The sequence below is a fragment of the Pempheris klunzingeri genome, chromosome 13 (assembly GCF_042242105.1).
Source record: "Pempheris klunzingeri isolate RE-2024b chromosome 13, fPemKlu1.hap1, whole genome shotgun sequence".
NCBI lineage: Eukaryota > Metazoa > Chordata > Actinopteri > Acropomatiformes > Pempheridae > Pempheris > Pempheris klunzingeri.
The window spans coordinates 9601623-9623472 of record NC_092024.1 but is presented as its reverse complement, the minus strand read 5'-3'; the positions used below and the strand labels follow the sequence as shown (position 1 = coordinate 9623472).

Here is a 21850-nt window from a genome sequence, read left to right as displayed (position 1 = left end):
GCTTGCTTGAGAGCCAGCCCTCCTCGTCGTTGTGTGCATGAGAGAGACAGAGAGAGCGTGTATGTCCGTGTGTGAGTGCATGTGTGTGTGAATGTGAGTGAGCGGGGTATAATAGTGTATATGAATGTGTGTGTGCGTACTCTGGCTTCCAATCCTTCCTGGAGGAGAGAGGCTCTCCTCTTCACTAGACAGCAAGGTAAGGGGGATGACTGTTTTTCTCCCCCCTTTTCTAACAATGATTTATCCCTCCAGAGCCCTGTTTCCTCTCTCCATGGCGAGGAGAGTGGGGTAAAGCAAAGTGGGGTGGTTTTGGGGAGGGGGGGCAAAGGAAAAGAGGCTTAACGTCATTGATAAAGAGCAGGCTAGTGTATGCTGTCGGTAGGAACCAGCCGTGGTGGAGGAAGAGAAGAGAAGAAGGAGGTGGAGAGGCTGTGGGCAGAATGCAGTGCAGCCAGGTGCTGATGTGGGGGAGAGAGGGAGAAAAAGGGAAGACAGAGAGGACTGCTGGATGTATTCACTGATGGACTGCATCTCAAAAGAGGAGCCTTCACCTTCTGCTCACCCCTCCTCTTCAAAATCCCCCCCCCCCCCTCTCTCTCTGTGTCTGTCGCTTCTGTCCTCAACCTCTGTTTCAAGGAAAAGGATACAACAATCCGTGAAATGTTCTCGAGACAGATCACACTTGCCAAACACAGACTGTGCTTTGGGCACTGTGGACAGAAGCTTCCTGTTTTCACCATTGTGTATTCTAGTGAGTGAGTGTGTGTGTGTGTGTGTGTGTAGGCTGAGCTCTCAGGTGATCTCTCTGGTCCTACCAGTGCTACTGTATGTACACACTTCAGTAGATGGATGCTGTGGGAGAGCAGGCCCGGCAGAGGAGACTGACATTTGGCACATTATTTTCTTAACAATATTTACTTTCATCCTTCACTGTAATCTTTAGAAAACCTGTCATGCGAATGCTTGCATAAACACGGGAGGTGATGTTTGATCTGTGCTCTGTTTGAATTCTTTACATTAAGAAACAAGGAATCTGCTCCTTTATTGTGGAAAAAACAGGTTTCTAACGTCTCTCTATTAGTCTATCTATTAGATGCTAAATCCCCAGTGAAAATCAATACAAGGCAAAGGTGTTTTAAAGTGTATAGATTTTAGTTTTTGTCCAATGCTCTCGCATCGCCATCGCACTCATTCTTATTGACAGGATCACAACATTTGTGCACTTGCTTAGGAGTTGTGACTGCACCTGGTGTTATCCAGGCATATACTGTAAGTGACCCATGTCGCCAGGGTGATTTTGATTCACACTGCATTCATACCGTTTCTAACTGTGCATTTAATAAGTCGGATGATGACGTAAGCCGAGGCTCTGCAATTCTTACACAACCACGTGTTTGTGTGTCTCAAGTTGCTCATTGATATTCAAGGAGTAGGAGGAAAGGGTAGAGGAGGTGACAGAGAAGGTCTTTGGTGTGCACACACAGCTGGACGTCTGCCTCACTGAGGATGATGTGCACACTCCAGTGCAGTGTTGCCTGTTTTTCTGTTTTTTGGAGGCAGTCTCATGTCGCCCATCTTGCTTGCGTCTTCAGAACATGTACTGTGATACAGGCAGGACAGGAAGTGACCCGAGGACCTCTTACACACACATGAACACAGCGCGCAGGTGCAGGTGTTACATCATTGTCATGTTTCCTGTTGTGTTCATGACTGTTTTCAGGAATGCTCGTGTCATGTTCACGTCAGCTGAAGGAGGGGACGGCGTGCATTACCAGCTTAGCGTCGCGACTGGCCATGAGACGCCAAGCATTAAGGATTAAAACAGGCTCTGAGTCCAAATGAGGACAGCATGCCATGATTCCCCTCTCTGGGCCGAAACAGCACCCATGCTGGGTGACAAAGGAGGGCAGCAGAGTCTGTGCTGATTGATACCTTAAAGGAATCTGAGGTTAAAAATTGTTCGTGCTTTGTCCCTGGGAGAGACATGCTGAGGCCTGGGCTAAAAAAATATAAATCAAAGCTTTCATAAGCACATGCACGTACAGTTAAGCTTGCACCGAAGCCTGGCGCATCAATAAATTAGACCCAAGAGAGAAGAGTTGGGATCGTACCATTGGTCCAGGCTGATCATACGTCTCCATCAGCGCAGCGTCAAATTGTTCAAAGCACTTGTGAGAGCCAAGAGGATCTTTAATTAAACAGAGTGTTGGTCAGAGCTGCATTTCCTTACTCTCCTAACTCTGAGTAGCCCTTAGTAAACATATTGTTACACTGCATGGAGGTTCCTGAGTTAAGTGTGTGTTTTCTAGTGATGTGTCAGCACCAACAGACTTTCCCATAAAAGCCCTAGAAGCGCTGCTTTTACAACATCATTATGTGAAGGTGTTTGGAGCAGATAGGGACTATAGCGGTTATTGTGCATTTATGTCCACGCTCCTCGCTGCAGGGCAGTACAAGCTAGTTTTCTTGTCCATTATCTCGTCCAGGAAAATCAGTGCCAATATGTCAGGTGACAGATTGATGTATGCGCTGTGTTGATGCAACTGGCTTGTCCTCAAAATCCCCTTTTACTGCGGCTTGTTTACCGTAAACAAAGCTGCCCAAGATGATGGAGAAAAGAGGTTACATCTTCAGAGCTGAGAGGGCTGTTACCCACAACACTGTGCTAAAAATAAACACAAGACCATTCATTTTCAGGACACTGACACTTTAAATGCATGTCCATCTACTCAGCATGTTCTTTATCCTTTTCATTTCTGTCCTCTTGCTTTCTTCCCTTTCGTCTCCTCCATCTCTCCGTTTTACTTTCTTCATCTTCTCCATTTCTGTCACTACATCTGAGTGTCCCGACTCTTCTTTCCTCCCCCACTCTTTCTCCTCCCTTCTTGACCTCTCTTTTCTTGTTTCAGCCTGTCAATATTAACACAGGACTGCACTCCTGCGCAGATGTCTGCCCTTGAAGAACAGCCCACATCCGATCCTGAGGCCTTTTTTTTTTCTCCATTTGGCGCATGAGAAAATGACAGACAAGCTCTTTGATTGTTTACTTTCTCAGAATCGCAGTGCCTCTGTGACTTTGAGCCATTTCTGATTTGCACTTCTTCATACAGAGGTTTGAGTGAAAGCCTACGCATGACGCATTGCTGCGGGTTATCTGACATTTGAGAGCCCAAGATATGTCACTACAAATGAACTCTCTGTGTGAATATAGGCCATCCCTGCTTAATGTCCAGTTTTACAAACTGAAATGTAAATGCAGAATATGGATATATAATTTCCTTGAATATTATTTGCCTCTGACCATTTTTATCATAATTTTCACACTCTCTTGCACTTTGACTCCCTTTGGCACTCAACTTTTCACAAACTATATACTGAAACTAGTCCATAACGTTCACTTCACATGCCCTTGGGTATGCTCCACATTGTGTTCTTACCCCCTGAGTGAAGCTTTTATTAGAGATACAAATACATCGCAGACTGAGAAAGTTGTTTTTTGGCCACTTAAGAAAAAACTGGCACACATCCTCACCTGTACTTAGCGGCTCTGAGAGGATGCACTTACTGTAGGCATGTCGGTGCTTTGGGCTAAATGCTTATGCCAGCACACCAACAGGCTCACAATGCTAACATGCTAATGGTACTGAAGGTATTCTGTTTATTTTGATAACCGTCTTAGTTTAGCAAGTTAGCATTCTAATAATTAGCAGACAAAAATCTGTTTTTTTGCAGGTATATGGTCATAAACCAAAGTTTAAGACAAATTTAAATTTGGATCTAATGGACGTACTACATGAAAAGTCAGGTGATCATCAGAATGATTAAATTTCATCCTGAGGGGAACTTGGGAAGCAAATTTCAAGGCAATCTATCACATAATTGTTACTAAAACACATAACATGAACCTCATGAGTATGTTAGAGGAAATGTCAGGGGATCACCAAAGTCAGTAGGATTCATCCTCTGGAGACCATGAATGTCTTATAGATTTTCCTGGCAATCCGTCCTGTAGTTGTTGAGGTATTTCAGCCTGGACCATAGGACCATGTATATAGGAAGTGGGCATATCCACCACGGTGTCACCCATTGGTTTGTGGACAGCCATCTTGAAGCCTCGAGTTTGGCATTTTGGCCGTCACAGTGGCGGACCAACGAGTCAACCAACCTACAGACATTGCCACCTCTAGTTGCTAGCAGGGCTAAAACTGGGCCGTATCCACATTTGCACAATGTGTGACTTTGCAGAGGCCGTAGATGTGTGCCATTGTCCAATATTCCTTGTATTCAAAGTGCTTTGCTGTGCACGATGTATCATTCCAATGGTATGAAATATGCAACGTGTTATTCCATGTCACTGAATGCAGCTTATTACATCACTTGTCGTCTCCTATTGACAATCCTTCCTTGTCTGCAGAGGTGACTTCAAAGAGAAAGCAGACATCAACTTAAATCATAAACACCGCTTATTGTACTGTCCGATCACGTCCAGCGCTTGTGTACCCTTTTTTCATGCCCTCAGATCCTGTGTGTGTGCATGTGTGTGTTTTAGAAAGGCAAAAGGAAAAGATGACCAACCAAAAAGACCCCCCCTCCTCCCCCCGTCTTCCCCTTGAGAGGCAGTCTCATTACACTCAAAGGGCAGAACGGTCATCATAATGAAGCTGACAGAAGAGCAATCTCTAAGCCCCCCACACTGCACTGCAGAGTCCAAAAACAGCAGTTAAGGCTTTGATTCTATCTATACCACTATGAAATGAATGTAGCCCGTTGTAATTCAGTATAGCTGGATTATGCTTCTACATGCATTGACAAACACAAAAAGAGGATTACCTCATCTCCATCGTCTCCCACCCTCACCTCACTATTTGACATGAATCCTGTACAAAGTAAACACGCGTCTGGTGCTAGAGAGGAGGGGGGCATGATGTGTCCTAAAATTAGATCAGTGAAAGACTGAACACCATACTAATCCTGCGAGCACACAGTCACCTGCATACTCACGACATTTCTGCATGCATGCCAACAAAAAAGATAGAAGCAGAAAATCAGGGCAAATAGAAAAAAAAATCATTCAACAGAGCTCGGAGCACTAACATCGAGCAAATCCAATATCTCTCTTATCTCTCGATCCCCTCCCACTCATCCACAACTCCTGCTCGGGGTGATCTGAACATGAGAGGAATGAGAGTATGCCCTCTCCTCTTCTGTCATGTTATGTGTGGGAAACATATGGAGTGCCTACTTGTATTTCTGCATAGCATGAGAGGCCTGGCTGCTCTGCCAGGTGAAGACGCTCTATTCATTTGGTGGGGTGGTGGTGACTGGATCTTCATTTGAGCCTGAAATATGGATGTATTACTGTGATTAATCTACAGAGAAAATAGGATGTCGTTGCATATTTTGCAGGATTTGCGCGTTCCGTCGTGGTTTTTTTTTTTTAAAGGTTTGTGTTTAGTCAGACTTCACAAGCAGCCTTGCTACAAACAGCTTCATGCTCATTTGATTTTCGGTGAGTGAGATTTTATCTCCCGAATGATGTGATTTGTGGATTTTCAGGTCATGCATTTGGATCTATTTGATTTTTTGCCCATGCATACAGTTGTAGAAATGGAAACATCCAACGTAGCACTATTTCAGAATGACCGCATCCTCTTTGGCTGTTCATATCCCTGACAGCGGCTGGCTTAGTTTTGCCTCAGCACTTTGATAGATTCAAGACAAGCCACTGAGGCATAGGGTCAAGTCCCTGCAGTTTAGAGGGATGTGACCAGAAAGCGTGATTATGCACTGTGCAAGTTCAGCTCTGTGCATATGTATTATACGACAGGCTTAGAAATCAATAGCATATTGTTATCAAGACAGTCATAAGCTTGGCGGAGTCAGACTCGTCAATATAAGGCCAGGTGCATGTGATTAAAGCTTGTAAATCAATAATTGCATCAACTTTTCAATTCATTTTGCCGGCGCATGAATCAACAAAGGGTGTGTTTCTACTATCACAGTGGCTAGCTTGTATTTCCAGAGTCTTCAGAGGAGAGCAGTGATCCAGAATGAATAATGAATATTGTGAAATGTTCTGTTCTCTGCTGCTTTGAACTAATGAAGCCTGATAAAGTATCATGCAAAGCAGCAGTCCTACTTGTGCTGGTATCACCCCGCTATTGCTGGATGTGGTGGACTGTAGCCGTGCATTTGACTCATGGGTAAATATTGATTGATGTGGTTGTAAAAGGATACATGAGCGCTATGTGTAAATATTTGCTCAGGCAATGCCAACATCTGCATGTCGAACAGCTATCTAAGCATAGTCTCTTCTGCATCAGAAGAAGGAAAAACAATCTTCTGTTTTGCAGCTTGTTTTCTCAGGCATTCGTTTTTCCAAAAGCAGTCACACTTGTTGGGTAAAAGCCTCTCTGTGTCTACAGGAAGGAAACTGGGTCCGCGTCTCTTCAGTACATCCAGGTCTGACTGTAATCTTGGCCACAACTCCTCTCTCCCCACCTCCTGAGAGTCCTCATAGCATAATGTCCCTGTCAGATAGAATTAAATTCCGTCCCAGCACCACATTATGTACATAGGGAGAGCACAGAGTGATGTGCTTATGCAACACTTAGCATATTAGCCTTGTGATTGAATTATCCTTGGAGGAGAACATGCCCCTCGTCCCCCGCCGTCCTTACCCCACCTTTCTGTGAAGAGGCATGTTTAGCTGATGTGATCTATGGGTCTGACCTCCTTTTACCCTCCAGTGATGCGGCGGGGCAAGTGGTGCGGGGTAGTCACCGATACAACTCATAACAGGCATGGTTGATGCCGATTAGAGCCGTGCTGGTCTGAGAGTGGAGGTGGAGAGAGGAGAGGCTGCCAACGTGATCGCCTGCTGAGCTGCGGACGACTGCAGAACTCATTTACCTCAACTCCCACCATTTCACAGTGCCTGATGGGAGATGGCATCTGATGTTCTTGGGGTATCTCTTAGGTCTCTGCCAAAGCCTAAACCACCAGGGGCTTTAAGTGCTACATTCTGTTAAAATGAACAAGACAGTAATGTTAGTGGCATGGTGGTGCTTAGAGCTTAATGGTCACATCAATGACAATGTTAGCACGTTGTGTAATACACCATGTTTGCCATTGTAGCTTAGCGTGTGAGCCTGTTAACATCTGCTTATTAGCAGGACATCTCTGACTACAGATCGCCACTTGATGCACCTGTTTGTAATAAGTTAAAAGGACTCAATAATGAAACTGAAGCACTCTTAAGAAGGCATAGCTGAAATGTCTGTGATTTTTAGCCCTGTGCTAATTTAACATTCAAAACTGAATAATTAATTGGGATGCGCAAACCCAGTATTTTTTAACTTTGGTTACATGCACTCCAACTCGTTCATTTTTGTATTCAGTTGAGCACAGTGTATTTTTCTACTTCACTCATTAACGTAAAGCTGAGGCTGGTCAGAACGTCATTAGTTTCACAGGTATTTGGTCACAAACCTATGTACAGAGCATCATTAAAATGACCTAATGATGGCAACAGATAAAGGATTAGGGGATCAAAGTTATTACAATTCATCCCATGGGGAGCATCACTGTTCATACCAAATGTCATAACAATCCATCTACTAGTTATTTAACTAAAAACTAAAATGTCAAGCTCATGGTGACACAAGAGGGAAATTTGGTGGATCACCAAAGCAGAAAGAATAGATCATCTGAGGACCATGAATGATATTGTTGATTATTTTTTGCCAATCCATCAAGTGGGTGTTGAGGGATTTCACCTAAAAGGTGAAAACTTTAACCTGCTAATGATGACAGAGGAGAAAGCAGAAGATCAGCAGAGTCATCGGAGTGTATCTTCTAGTGACCTTCAAATCTGCATAAAATTTCACACTCATCCATTCAATAGTTGCCACGATGTTTCAGTCTGCACCAAAATGGTTAACCGAATGACCAACCAACCTAGTCACCCCTAGACACTAGCAGGGCTAAAAAAGCAAAACTGCTCACAGCCATAGCCACATTTGCACAGAGGGTGACTTCAGAGAGGCAGTAGATGTGTGCCATTCTCCAACATTCCTAATATTCCAAGTGCTTTGTTGTGCATGATGTATCAGACCACTATGAAATATGCATGGCAGCAACGTGTTATTCCATGTCATTGCATGCAGCTTGTTACATCACTTGTCGTCTCCCCCTTTGTATTGTAGTAAAACGGCCGTCAGGCTGACCAACAAATCAGCATTACCATCCCTACAGTCTCACTGTTATCATGGCTTTATGGATGTCCTCCATACTGCGAGCTACATGAAACAGCATTAATACTAATCATGAGACTTAAATTTGAGTGATTATCTCCCAGTACAGCTGTGCAGCTGAGGAAATGAGATGTAGCCTATGAAATGTATTTAATTATTTCCCTGCAGTTGAATGGAAAATAAAGCTTAACATACAGTTAACTGGAGTTTGTGGCTCGCCAAATGCAGGACCATCCATCCAAGGATTCAGTGGTTACCCTGCCCGCAATCAAGGGCACACAAACTATTAATTATGACGGAATATGAAAGGGTTGTAAAGGGTTTATAAAGAACAGCCTGCCATTGTATATTTGTGTTTGTGTACATTGGGCCTGTGTGCTGTGCTTCTTGTCCTGCTAATGCACTGACAGCCTGTGGGCGCTGGCCAGCCGGGGCGCATGCTCATCAGTAAAATGGCACAGAGAATGAATAAGCCTTAATTGACCAGATATCCTTCATTACACACGTGCTTACAAATCCGTCCACTGTCCTTGGAGTCAATCTCAGCGGCACAAGCTCATAGCAGCCAGCGAGTCTGGGACATTCACATCCCAGGCATGGAACTGCTTTTTGATGAGCCGTTTGAATATTTTCCTCCCTCACGGAAAAATCATCTGTTGCGATGTCTGTTGTCGGCAGACAGTAGATAGTAAGGGAGAGTGGCAACATCTGTTTGATCTCTGGGGCGAAAGACATTTGCTTGTATTCAAACATTAAGATTACAGTTACTTGAACATGTGCTGCATGTAATGTTGAGTGCAGTTTATTAAATGCTGAATACTTTTCTCTACAGGGACATTTTAAAGGGAGCAAGCTGTCACCCTCGTGAGCCTGAGGATGTTCCGCAAGAAGAAAAAGAAGAGGCCTGAGATATCAGCGCCCAAGAACTTTGAGCACCGTGTCCACACCTCATTTGATGCCAAGCGTGGCTGCTTTGTGGGCCTGCCGACACAATGGCAAAGCCTGATAGAGAACCTGCGCAGGCCCAGACCTATGGTGGACCCCTCCAGGATCACAGAGGTGGAGCTGAGGCCAAAGAAGGTACACCACTCCTTCCATTCAACCCTTTATTGATCCTCTGACCTTACCTTGAACTGATCACTAACCACTGACACACCATTCAACCAGCCATTCATTAAGCCATCACAATAAAGGTTTAGCTTTTTAATTTGCTGTGTAAAGACATGCTGCAGGTTGTATTGATACAGAAACGGCCCTCAGTGCTGCAGCGGGATCCTGCTGTCTCAGAAAATGCCATAATCCTCTGATGACAACATGGAAGGGCCTGCTCCCCTCCCCATCTTTTTGCTTTCTTATCTGTCGTGGGGCTGAGCTAATGACCCTGCTGTGTACACTGACTCTACAATGTTGAATACTCAGAGGGGCCACAAGATTTATTACTCCATGCTGGCAATTAATAACAGTCCATGGTGCCTACCCACAGATGTCAAGCAGAAGGGATAAAAAGTGCAGGTACAGCACAGGAAATGCCAGTGAGTGATAAAGTCTGCAAATCTAAGGATTTCTATGCTTCACTGAGCATACTGTCGATGCTGTTTGTGACCCTCCAGATTAAAAAAAAAAGAAAAAAACACAAACATTTCATTAATGCCCTGATCTGATTGGTGCTGTTCAATATGAGAACCATCGTGTCAGCATTTACATCAGATTTATGGTTTGAATAGCATCATCAATATAAGTGTGATGTTACCCAAAAGAACCCCTCACTGCAAAAAAAAAAACATAACATATAGATGGAAATACAGTTCTTCAGTTTTTAACAGGAAAAGAAGAAAATGTGATGTGATGTCTGAAAAAAAAGGCAATTTCAAACTATTATTATAGCATAATCTAGAATAGGATGTCTCACCAAGGCCATTATCACCTGCCATCCTCTCCTCTCTGAAAGGTGCTGCGGTAGGTGAGATGTCATCTGACCTCTACCCCCTGTGCAGATGTAATGGCACCGAACCAGAGAAACAGGAGAGGCTGTTGACTGGCTGTGAACTGAACATGACTCTACTCTGAGAGTGACTAATGAGCCACTGTGCACTCTGTCTTACAGCTGCAACAGTAAAAATATTCTGGCAAAATATCTCAAGTTTGTCTGATCATTTTCTGTTAATGACCTTTGGCTTTTCATGCCTAATAACTCTGCAGACCATCTGAAAGGTCATAGGAACAAATATCTGTACTATAACAAGTGCGCAACATAGGAAAAGTTACAGAAGCTCTGTCTTTGATGTGTGTCTCTTGAAACATTGCTTGGTATAGGTGTTACTAGATTGTAAGAATAAGCCACTTGGGAAATGATTTAAGTCGCTGGCTTTGTAGAATGACAAAGATGTCCTTTACAGATTCTCAAGTCTAAATTTAACTCGCCTCCCAGCAGTGATTATGTCACCCTCATTATTCCTTTCAGTCTGAAATCTTTCTATAATGTGATCATGTCATGTGCCACGTGATAAAGATAAACGCCTCTTCTCTTTCAGACCATTGTGCGTGGGAGCATGATCGGCCATGGAGACTACATCGCAGCCATGATCAATGATATGAACCGCCTGTCTGTGACCAGCTCCAACTCTTTGAGGAAGAGCAGCCCCTCAGCCAGGAAGAGGGCCCAGTCTCTGGGAAGGTTGGGGGAAGTTAACGAGGGAGACCCTTACCAGTATGAGGGCCTGACTCAGGATGACGAGGATGACGAGGATGCGGGTCAAGACCACTGGAGGGACAAGGCCAGGAACATCCACAGTGAGACCAACACCCCCTACTTGGGCATGAAGAAGAGCATCACTCTGCAGCCCAATGGGATCTTGCCAAAGGCCAAGTCCACCTATGAAGTCAGCGTCAGCTCCCTGGAGGGACCCTCACTGCCTGCTCAGTCTCAGAACATCCCAGTGTTAAGTCACGGGCCTTATATGAGCGGTGAGGTGGGCAGCCCTCAGGAGAGAGTGATATGGAAGAGAGATTTCCAGCTGCCCAGAGGAATGCCACCAAGCCAGAGACCTATAGCTTGTTTTTACAGCCCAGCTATGACTGTTCAGCAGCCCCATGGAGATCAAGCGACAGTCACCACGGAGCTCCGACCCAACCTACCAATGTACATGCACCCGCAGAACAGCCCTGGGAGGCCGTTCTCCTCTTATGACCTGAAAGTAAGCCTGACAATACAGCAGTGTCTTCGCACATCTTTGTAGCCACTGAGAGCACTGATAATACATTATTCAAAGAATACACAATATATGCATATTTCTGCTGATGTCATGTACATCATATTATTAGTGCTCGGCATGTTTTTGTATGAGCTCTGAATCCATTAAATGCAAAGTTTTTGCCATTTTCATGCCTAGGTTGTGGAAACGTTAGCGGTGCAGAGTATTGATTGGCTTTACACCAGAGGTGATTAAAGTTCTGGGGTTGAGCGTTTTATTTAATTCTAGTGTTAAAATATGAAATGTGGTTTTAAAGTGCCAGTGGGGTTGTTAAAGTTGAGAGATGGTGTGTTTGGCAAGATCTCAGCAGGGCACTTGAGTCCATACAGGAACATCTTTACATGGGTCATATCAGGTGAAGTGGATGCAGAGTGAGAGTGAAGGACTTGATTTACATTCACTCTTTAAGCCGGTCTTGAACCCCAGGCAGGCAGCCAACTCTCTTTCAGCTCTCTTTCTTAATGTCCCTCACCCTTTTTCTCTTATCGTGCAGGCAGACTCGGCAGTGAGGTACCACTCCGGCTTCCTGCCCACTGGCAACAGCAGTCCTCTTGTGGGTGGCATCAGACCCCAGCGAACTGTGCGCTCCTCAGCTAGCTACACTCTGGGCCTGTCTCCTAACATGGGACTGAGACCCAATGGGCCTGACACCTTCCTCAGACACTCTGGATGCCCCAATCCTCCCTACCCCCGGCAAGACAGCCCTTCCCAACCTCGCCCCTCACCTACAGGCTCACTAGCCACCAGCCCTCCAGGCACCTGCTCCCCCGCCTTCAGACCCCCACAACATCCTTCACCCAGACCACCACCAGACCCACCCAAGGTGACCCATGAGCAGTTCAAGGCGGCCCTGCAGATGGTGGTAGACAAGGGTGATCCGCGCTCTTATCTGGAGAACTTTGTGAAGATTGGGGAGGGCTCGACGGGGGTGGTGTGTATCGCTACAGAGAAGCACAGTGGCCGGCAGGTGGCGGTGAAGATGATGGACTTGCGGCGGCAGCAGAGGAGAGAGCTGCTCTTTAATGAGGTACAGCATCCAGCTAGTTAACACAACACAAAACACCAAAGCACAATGAATTCCAGGTTACAGAAACAAATTTGTGGATTCTTGTTTGATATTTTCTGTTCTAGCTTTTTGAGGATACCTCAGATTTATTTCAACCTGGAGTATTCCGTCTATTCTGTGTCATGCTAACTAACTGTCCTCATGACCTCTGTTGTGGAGATTCAGTGAAATGAGGATTTACACTGAACAATGTATATCTGAGCAAGCCACCTGCAGCTTTGCAAATAAACTTCTAATTTCTACTTAAATAATTTCAAACTCTTGTCTGATTGAAAATATATGCAGAGCATAGCTACCATTGCGTCTAATGTCCCAGCTGAGTTAACCACCCTGCATATTCATTGGTGCACAGTAGTTTGCTTACATGCGTGAGGCTGACACATGTCACTGCAGGAAATACTTTGCTTTATGGAAACTCAAACTTTCTGTGTTTGTTTCCGGTCAGACTCAGGGACAAGCGTTTAAAGCTGTTTATGTAGAAATCATTTTTATTTGGGAAGCTGCAGGAGGCTCACGTGATTTGTCCTATTATACAATGTTTTCCTTGTTTTCCTGTATCTCTGCAGCAGAGGCGGTGAGCGCAAAGTTAGCATGATCCACATTATCCACATTAATAGGCACATTTATAGAAGATATGCCAGATTCATGTTTAAAGTGGTACTCTGCTGATTTTACAAATGAAGTTCAGTTTGCTCATCATTGGCTGTACTACCCAGCCTGTAAAAAATGTTGCTTAATGTCTTCTGTGGTGGGTTATCTTGGCTTGAAGACACTGAAATTCATGTGTTTAGCAGGCAGGATCTCTCATAAACAGCACTATTAAGTTGTGTAGTTATTGGCTGATCCATACTAAAGAGTAAAAGTCAGAATATCTTGGCCTCTGCAGCACCAATTTTCTTTTACAAAACGGTTGTGCATTTTTAATTATGGTCTGATTACACTAAATTTGCTAAAGTGCTGCACTTAATGGCCGTGCTGCACAAAAAAAGAAATGTGGCTACATTATTGGTTATGTCTGCAAACATTGCTTCTAATGTGACTGCTTTGTGCTGCAGGTGGTCATCATGAGGGACTATCAGCACAGGAACGTGGTGGAGATGTTTAAGTCCGCCCTGGTGGAGGAGGAGCTGTGGGTTATCATGGAGTACCTGCAGGGTGGAGCACTGACCAACATAGTGTCCGAAACCAGGTAAGAGCGCCACCAAGAGATCATCTTGGTCCCTCATAAGAAAGCTGCTGTGGTGGTGCATGCTGTGTGGTTAATGATATCATCCTTAATAACTGAATCAGCCACAAGGGGGTAGTGTGGTATCGACTGGTGAGTGATCAGTGTTGCAGCACAAAGACTGTCATACAGCCCTCTCTCTCACTCCAAGCCTGCTGCTTTTCTCTTGGGAAAGGTAATAATTCAATAACGTAATTGAATATGTGCATGTTTGGCATGTGGAAAGTCAATTTTGGTTGAAAATTTGATTTCCGGATGCTGTCACAGTGTTCAGTAGCACATGCATCAAAAATAAGCAAAGCACGTCTACCAGCAGCAGGCCGATGAATTTTGTAGATGTGTATTTGTTTTAAGCTGTCATTGTATTTTATATTATTAACAGATGGCTGGCTCGATCTTCATGGGGTGACCTCAGGGTTAGATCGTTTGACTCAAAGGGATGAAAACATTTTCTCTCAAGCCAGATGACATATAAAATGAGCCAGCTGTCACAGCCACTGATTGTCAGACACTAAGATAATCGGTATATTGACGGAACAATCAAGGACAAGAGTCCCTTGCTTCTTGTGTTTCTCCTGGCTGCAGTCTGATGTTAAATATTGTTTTAGACTCATTAAACTCTCTCTTGATTAGGAAGCAGAGTAATGCTCAAATGAATGCAGTATGTTTTTTTTAAATATAGTTTCAGATGTGTCTTTGAAATATGACGGGACTCATGTGTGGGAGAATATAGTGCTCTGTTTTCAGTGTACACCAGACCTTGCTTGATGTTTGAAAATGGCTTCTTGCCTCTTTGCTCTTATCTCTTTATGTTGCACTTGTAAAATCAAAGTCACATTAACATTAAAGAGAAATGTTTTGTTGGTCTTCCTGCTATGTGGGAGTTGTTGTTTTTAACCTTTTTTTTTAACCTATCATTGCCTTTAATGCGCGGTGATTCATGAATTTCAACTCTCTCCGCTGAACTCGTAATAGAAAAGTGTGAAATGTTAATGTAAAATCTGTATGTGTTTGTGTGTGTTTGTGTGTGCAGGCTGAGTGAAGAGCAGATTGCCACAGTCTGTGAAGCTGTTTTGCAAGCCCTGGCCTATCTCCATTCACAGGGAGTCATCCACAGAGACATCAAGAGCGACTCTATACTACTTACATTAGATGGAAGGGTATGATGTGTAGCTACTTATATATATATATATTATTTTATATATAGCTCTTGATTTCTTGCTTTTTTCTTTCATACCTTATTTTTATTTTAAGGTCTTTCTCTTGTTCCCTGCAGGTCAAGCTTTCAGACTTTGGCTTCTGTGCTCAGATCAGCAAGGACATCCCTAAGAGGAAGTCTTTAGTGGGGACACCTTATTGGATGGCTCCTGAGGTCATCTCCAAATCACCATATGGCACTGAGGTGAGGAGGCACACATTCAAATCCACTCGTGCTGAATAACAGTGGTGATCTCTGTCACATAGCGCAAATGCCAACATTGACAATCTGTGCCATATAATTTGAATGTGTGATGATGCGCCAGGTGGATGTTTGGTCGATGGGTGTCATGGTGGTGGAGATGGTGGACGGAGAGCCCCCGTACTTCAGTGAAACCCCTGTAGCAGCTATGAAGAGACTGAGGGATGAGCCAGCTCCTACTGTGCGAAACGTCAGCCAGGTACAAGAAGCAATAGATATACTCTCATACTCTTACCATGAATTTGCTACAGATATTAATGCCCACAGTGGATGAATTTCATAACTTTGGTCATCCCCTCTAGTGCCATCATCAGGTCAAGTATTAACATCATCCGGTACTTTGATTTGTGACTAATTACCTGCAAAACTTATGACATTCCAATCTGCCTTAACTGTACTTTGTGTTTTGTGCTAATAAGCAAATGTTAGCATGCTATGGTGGTGAACATATGGTGAGCATAACGCTTGCTAAACATAATCTTGATACAACATTATCAACAACAAAAACTGATATAATCCACACATTTTCATTCTGACCCTGTTGGTAGAAATGTAGCATTGTGAAGAGTTAATTGTACTCATTTCTGTCTGCTGCAGGTCTCCCCAGTTCTAAAAGACTTCCTGGACCGTATGCTGACTCGGGACCCCCTAGAGCGGGCCAGTGCCACTGACCTGCTGGAGCATCCCTTCCTGCTGCAGAGTGGCTCACCTCAGTGCCTGGTCCCACTGGTGGAGCAGTACCGCAAGCGCATGTCCCGTTGTTGATCCCTTAGGGCTCCCGTTCCCCAACACCCACCTTCAGTCGGACCCGTCCGGGCCTCAGGCGAGGACCAGCACCGGGGTCCAACTCATCCAGCACCCAGGCCAACGGGCGATCAGCTCCAAGGAAGCAGATCCAGACAGCATGTTACTGCCACAGTGATGGTGGCAGGACAGCAAGTTTGGTTGACAGACACCGCATGGTCTCGGGCATGAGAGAAGCACTTTAGGAGTGAGTTAAAGGCAGCATGCAGTTCCTCACCTCTCAACTCGGTTCGATCCGAATATTGATTGACTTCCTGTAACATTCAGTGGGACTCAACTCAACACAACATGGTGCATATCAAGTGAAAATCAATATTCCACGTAACTATATGTAATGAACACGTGCTACTCTAAAGATCCTAAAGATCCTTTATAGTGTTCGTAGTGGGCATTATAGCTAACCGTGAAAAGCTTATGAAGCTGGTGTTAGGCTCAAACCACAGTAGCTCATTGTGACATTTTTAAGGAAGGATACAGTTACCTCTGCACACACACGCTCTCTGTTGTGGAAACTGGAAACAAACCAGTCAGTACAATCTACAAACACTGGCAGTAGACTCTTTGCATGGCCAAACGGAGGCACACCTGGCCTGATGTGAATGCTTGAATATGTACCAAACTGGGATGTGAAAGACAGTTCTCCTTTATTAGCATAATAAATGGGTAGATGAAAGCCCAGCTGCTACTACTGGGCTAATGGAAAATCACCAGTACCATATTCTTCTTTTTCATATTTATTCTTTATTTCCAAAAGGTGTTGTGGGTTGTTTGTATGATGTGAAGTTGCAAATAAGGTTTCATTATGTATGGACTTGAAACATAAGCAGATGAATTAATAATGTAAATAAAAATACTGAATATTAGGTCCTTATACCTGCTGATCTACTGCAGTAAATTATATGAGATGAATTCAAAATTTTACTTTTCTTTAATAAAATGTGAGTGTATAGTTGTATGTATGTGTGCATGCATGTGTGTGTGAGCACATGGGCACATGGATGTGTGTGAGGTGACATCTCAGTGTTTGCTTCTGATATGACCCTCTTTGTATTGTGACAGACTTTTTGAAAAACACAAGATGTGTGTCGCTCCTGAACAAGGTGTGTATGAGTGTATTTGCATTTGTTTGCCTAGATAAAGCACACAGGCCTGGCATGTGATGCTGCAGGACATCCACCTGCTGAGAAACACTTTGCACATAGTCTTTGTATTCTGACACGGATACATGTAGACATGTTTCATGTATTTCTATCTCTGTGTGGATCATTCATGCAAAAGAGAATTACACATTTTAATTTTGTATAAATCAATAAATGATGCATAATGAATTGGAATTCATTTGATCCTGTATTTTCCTCACTCACACACACACACAGACGCACATATGCATGCATGAATACAACTGGTGTTTTACAGTATTTAATAGTTATTCAGCATGAATCATACAGTGCACAATCACTGAATATCTTTAAGCAAAATACATACAATATTTCTTATAAACACAAAAGCAATATCAAATACAATTAATTCCATATAATATAAATCTCTTATATGGGAAACAAAAATAATCATTTTCAGGAGCCCACAGATGGATATTATGTTAATTTATAAATAATTTCAAAGGTAGAATATAACAAAATTGTATGCAACTGAAGCTTTAAAACCTTTTTTTAAAGCCTTTTTTGTTGATAAACATTGAAAAAACTGCTAAACTGCAACATAAGCAAAAGATAATTATCTCTCTCAGTAAATAGAATATATCACCGAGCAATCAAAATGCATTGTCAGAATTTTAGGTGCTGTAAAAATTCCCCCACCAGCCACTCTGTTGCTTGACATTGTCCTTATTCTAATCGAGGGTGGACTGAGATGAGCTGCTTTCAAACTCACACTTCACCCCACTGATGCTGTCGACGCTCGGCTGGCTGTTGACCTGCTGATGTGTGTGAGGGAGAGGGAAGGTTTCGGACCGTGACATCCGTCCTCGGCCATTTGAGGAGGCTGATGAACAGTCTATCACCATCCTCATGAACTCTGGAGCGGTGAATCGCCGCAGCAGTCTGGTCCCCAGGCCCATGAACCCCGGCGTACGGCTTGGGATCTTTCCCGACTCCATCTCCCCTCTGGCCAACAGCAGTTTGTTGTGTCTGCTGGTCGGGCCAAAGCTTCCCCTCTTCTGCTGCTCTCTTCTGCTTGATGGAGCTATGTCACTGGCCTCTTCATTCTGTGATTTGACATTCTCCTCCATTGCTCTCACAGGCTGACTCTTGCCGTTTAAAAGAGGTTTTGGCACTGAGACAGTTTTGTCAGCATCGTTTGTCAGGCTCTGGGTATTCCCCTGACATTCCATCTTGTCTATCAGGCATCTCTCATCCTGTAGTGAGGCTCTCTTTAATTTGCTGGCTGACAGGCTCATGTCACGAACATCACCCTGATAGGACTGCTTTCTGCTGCTCAGAAGGTCCAGGTTAAATGACTTTGCTTTTCCCCACAGAGGAAAACTTACTGATGTTTGCTCATGGAGTCCGGTTTTTCGGCTGACATCTTTCTGGCTTGGCTCGGGCAGAGAGTTCAGTGTTTTAGCCCCTCTTAGTTCTCTAAGCTGGCAGTTTTGCAGTTGTTTGGCACTGAAGAGTATGCTGTGATCCACCTCAGTCTGGCTTTTCTCTATCTGAGGAGGCAGAGCCCAGCTGTGGCGATGGTTGTCCTCTGGAGACTGGCTCCTGGGGCACCTGAAGCGGTTCCACAGCCGGCCGCTGTCTCCAATCTTCAGCTGTCTCTGAAATACCCCAGGCAGTTGGTCATCATTGTTATTCAACTGCTTGGAAAACCTTTCCAGAACATGCCTGGGGAGCCTGTTGGGCAGCCGGCAGTCTCCTTCACCAACAGTACCCACGTCGGCAAGTGGATCATCTGCGCCTACACCCCTCCTGCAAGGAAAGTTCAGAATCTGCACACACTGGTTGTGTCCAAAGAAGTTGGCCACCTCGATGGCTGAGTGACCAGCATTATTGGTTCTGTCCAGCCTCAGTCCAAGTCTTTTGAAAGCCCGGACCAGGAACTCCAAAATCTGGCTGTGCCCGGAAAAGGCTGCATACATCAGAGCGCTGTTACCCCAGGCGTCAGACACATCCGGGTCAGCATTGAACTGCACTAGAAGCTTGACCATGTCCAGGTGACCCATCTCACAGGCATGGCTCAGGGCTGTGCGACCGTCCTCATCCTGGCAGTTGACATCTGCCCCTTTCTCCAGCAGCAGTCGGGTGAACTTGGCCCTGGTCCCAGGGTCTTGTAGGCAGACAGCATACATGAGCGGGGTGCGGCTGTTTTCTGTCTTAGAGTTGATGATGCGTCCGTCCAACGCATCCAAGATAAAGCGAGCGAGGTGAACTTTACCACCATGCATGGCATCTAGGAAGGTCTTGGTGCCAGAGCCCTGGCGTAAATCTTTCGGCCGCATCATCCTTGAACAGCTACTTGTGGAGCTGAGCCTTCAAGTGAGCCGAGAGAGAGGCAAACAAACAGGCAGGGAAAGTGTGCGGCAAGTTCTCTGAGGCTGTCCGTGTTGACAGTAAGTGCATTTACCTCAGAGTAAGACTCAGAGATGAGCTGCCCGTGTTTTTATACCTCCCTCTCCACATGCCCTCCCCACGTTGCCTAGGAAACAAACGTCTGAGGACCATTATGCAGTGGCAGCATCCATTCAGCCCAAGCTCTCTCTGCCTGGAGAGAAATATATTTGGACAGAATAATTACTCAAGGAGAAAAACATGGCCAGTGATTTTCATGTTAGACCTGTGAGGTTAACTTAAGTAGCCCATTTTACTTTTCTCTGACACAAATTACCTTAATTTAAAAAGAAAATCTATTGCTGAAAGAATTAACAAATCAATAAACAATAAATAATCAATTATAACAAAGGACAAATCCAGCATTTTCTGAAATCTATGAATAGGGCATTATATTGAGTACCATTTATATTCAAGACTATACTAGCATGAGGGCTCTTACCAAAGGTTTGAGGGAAGATTAAAATCAGGCTTTGAGAGCTTGCTTCAAAGGGCAAATGAACAGAAAAGCTGTTTTTCCTCAAAACATGTCTTTTAAATGCTGTATCTATCCATTCACCCCGTGGTTCTGCTTACAGTTTGCTTCATCCACAAGTCATAATGCAGTGCAACAAGTTCAAATTATGCTACTCTATTGTGCCTTGAGTTTCTCAAGGTTTCATAAGAATGACCTACCTTTACTTGAAGTGTTTTTTAAAGAAAACAACAAATCCACTAGACTCCACAAGTAAAAAGCTGTGGCAGCCTTACATTAGCTTATTGAATTGGATAAAAACTAAAAACAATGCACAATGGACAGTATCACTGGTTATATGACTATCAACATGATTATCTGTTGCTTTCTAAAGTAACTCTGATAATAGATGTCAAATGCTATTTTTATGGACTGCTCCTCTAAATATAACTGTCCACAATAGCAGTAGCATTGAGTATGTCATTCATGCCCTGTAAGCACCATAAAAGCACACAGATCATCCTGCTCTTTTGTTGCATTTTCTGTGTAAATAATTCGTTCATTAATTGTTCCAAGTCACTTACACTCTTCAAACTTTTTCTAAATACACATTTAGTAAATGTACCTCTATTTACCTCAAAAGCACCAAATTTGACACTTGGCTCTTACATCTTTTGTCAAGGCTCGTGTATAAAAAGCAACAAGGACCCTTTAGGCAGCTGTTTCTCCTCCACAAGACCAGAATGTAATTTCAATAGCTAATATAAATCTCAGCAGGTCCAAAACTGTGCCAAACAGTGGAGGTGAGAGAAACATTGCTGGGGTTCTGCTTCCTTCTCTGTTCACCATCCGGCTTAATCAAGTCCTCAGCAGGTCCTTCATACAGCACCGAGAGCCAGTCACTCATCTAAACATGGCTGAAATTCATCAACAGAATGATGCCAGCTCCTGGGTGTCTATCAGTGGATGAAAGCTATTCTGTTAATATAGGCATATATTTTTCAATATTAAGTCATATCATCACCACATCTTTTTATAACAAGGTCATATCATGGCAGTATTTCAATAGGTTAAGTACAGTGCAAGAGTCACTCTAGAGTTAGCTTCACAATCCAGAGTTAATCCAAAAAATAGAATGGTAGAACCATTATTACTGAATTACTGACAAAAGCCTGTGAGACAAACAGAACATAGGTCTCTGAATAAGTCCACAGCCATGCTGGCAGCTCTGTGAGGCTGTACAGCGTCGCTTAGAGCAAAATGCTAAACTGAGACGATAACCATGCAAACATCCTGATGTTAAACTGGCCTAATGTTCACCATCTTCACCATCATCATTTAGCATGATAGCATGCTAACATTTAGCCCATAACAGCTGAAGCTGATGAAATGTAAAGGGAACACGAGTGTGTGTACAAAATTTTGAGGACAGTCCATTGTTCCCACTGCCCATTATTCCGAAACCCCAACTGTTCGAAAACTGTCCCATAGGAGCGAAAACCCATTTGTTTGACTGCCTGTTATTCTGAAAACAAATGCCCATTGCTTTGAAAAGACACACTCTCCCTGCAGTGATTAGTTCAGTGACTGAGTTTTACCTCAATTGATGCATGCCCCTGTCACCCAGGTCGCTTGATGTAGGCTGATCAGAGAGAATTTGTCCGTGCCATCTATATAAAACCTCTTACAAATCACTGTTCAGAGCATCTGTTGGCATGACAACTCTCTGGTTAAAGTTTAGATAAGTTTAAACACAAAAATGACTTC

The 21850-nt window shown here is 43.9% G+C and overlaps 2 protein-coding genes across 2 annotated transcripts; one reads left to right on the top strand and one right to left on the bottom strand.

Moving 5' to 3' along the window:
* The first annotated feature begins 150 nt into the window (after positions 1-150).
* On the top strand, positions 151-16021 carry LOC139212161 (serine/threonine-protein kinase PAK 6). Its single transcript, XM_070842636.1, has 9 exons — positions 151-196; positions 9088-9335; positions 10787-11449; positions 12000-12533; positions 13628-13761; positions 14831-14957; positions 15074-15199; positions 15321-15455; positions 15854-16021. The coding sequence occupies exons 2-9, from the start codon at positions 9132-9134 to the stop codon at positions 16019-16021; spliced, it is 2091 nt and encodes a 696-aa protein (XP_070698737.1). The 5' UTR covers positions 151-196; positions 9088-9131.
* A 1888-nt stretch (positions 16022-17909) lies between these two features.
* Positions 17910-19523, bottom strand: LOC139211517 (uncharacterized). The gene has a single exon (XM_070841719.1). The coding sequence runs from the start codon at positions 19521-19523 to the stop codon at positions 17910-17912; it is 1614 nt and encodes a 537-aa protein (XP_070697820.1).
* Positions 19524-21850: the final 2327 nt, after the last annotated feature.

Bases quoted from the DNA above. Each gene is read 5' to 3' on its own strand.
- LOC139212161 (XM_070842636.1), top strand. From the start codon at position 9,132: ATGTTCCGCAAGAAGAAAAAGAAGAGGCCTGAGATATCAGCGCCCAAG. The intron at 9,336-10,786 runs GTACACCACTCC...CTTCTCTTTCAG, and splicing joins TGGAGCTGAGGCCAAAGAAG to ACCATTGTGCGTGGGAGCAT. The intron at 15,200-15,320 runs GTGAGGAGGCAC...ATGATGCGCCAG, and splicing joins AATCACCATATGGCACTGAG to GTGGATGTTTGGTCGATGGG.
- LOC139211517 (XM_070841719.1), bottom strand. From the start codon at position 19,523: ATGATGCGGCCGAAAGATTTACGCCAGGGCTCTGGCACCAAGACCTTC.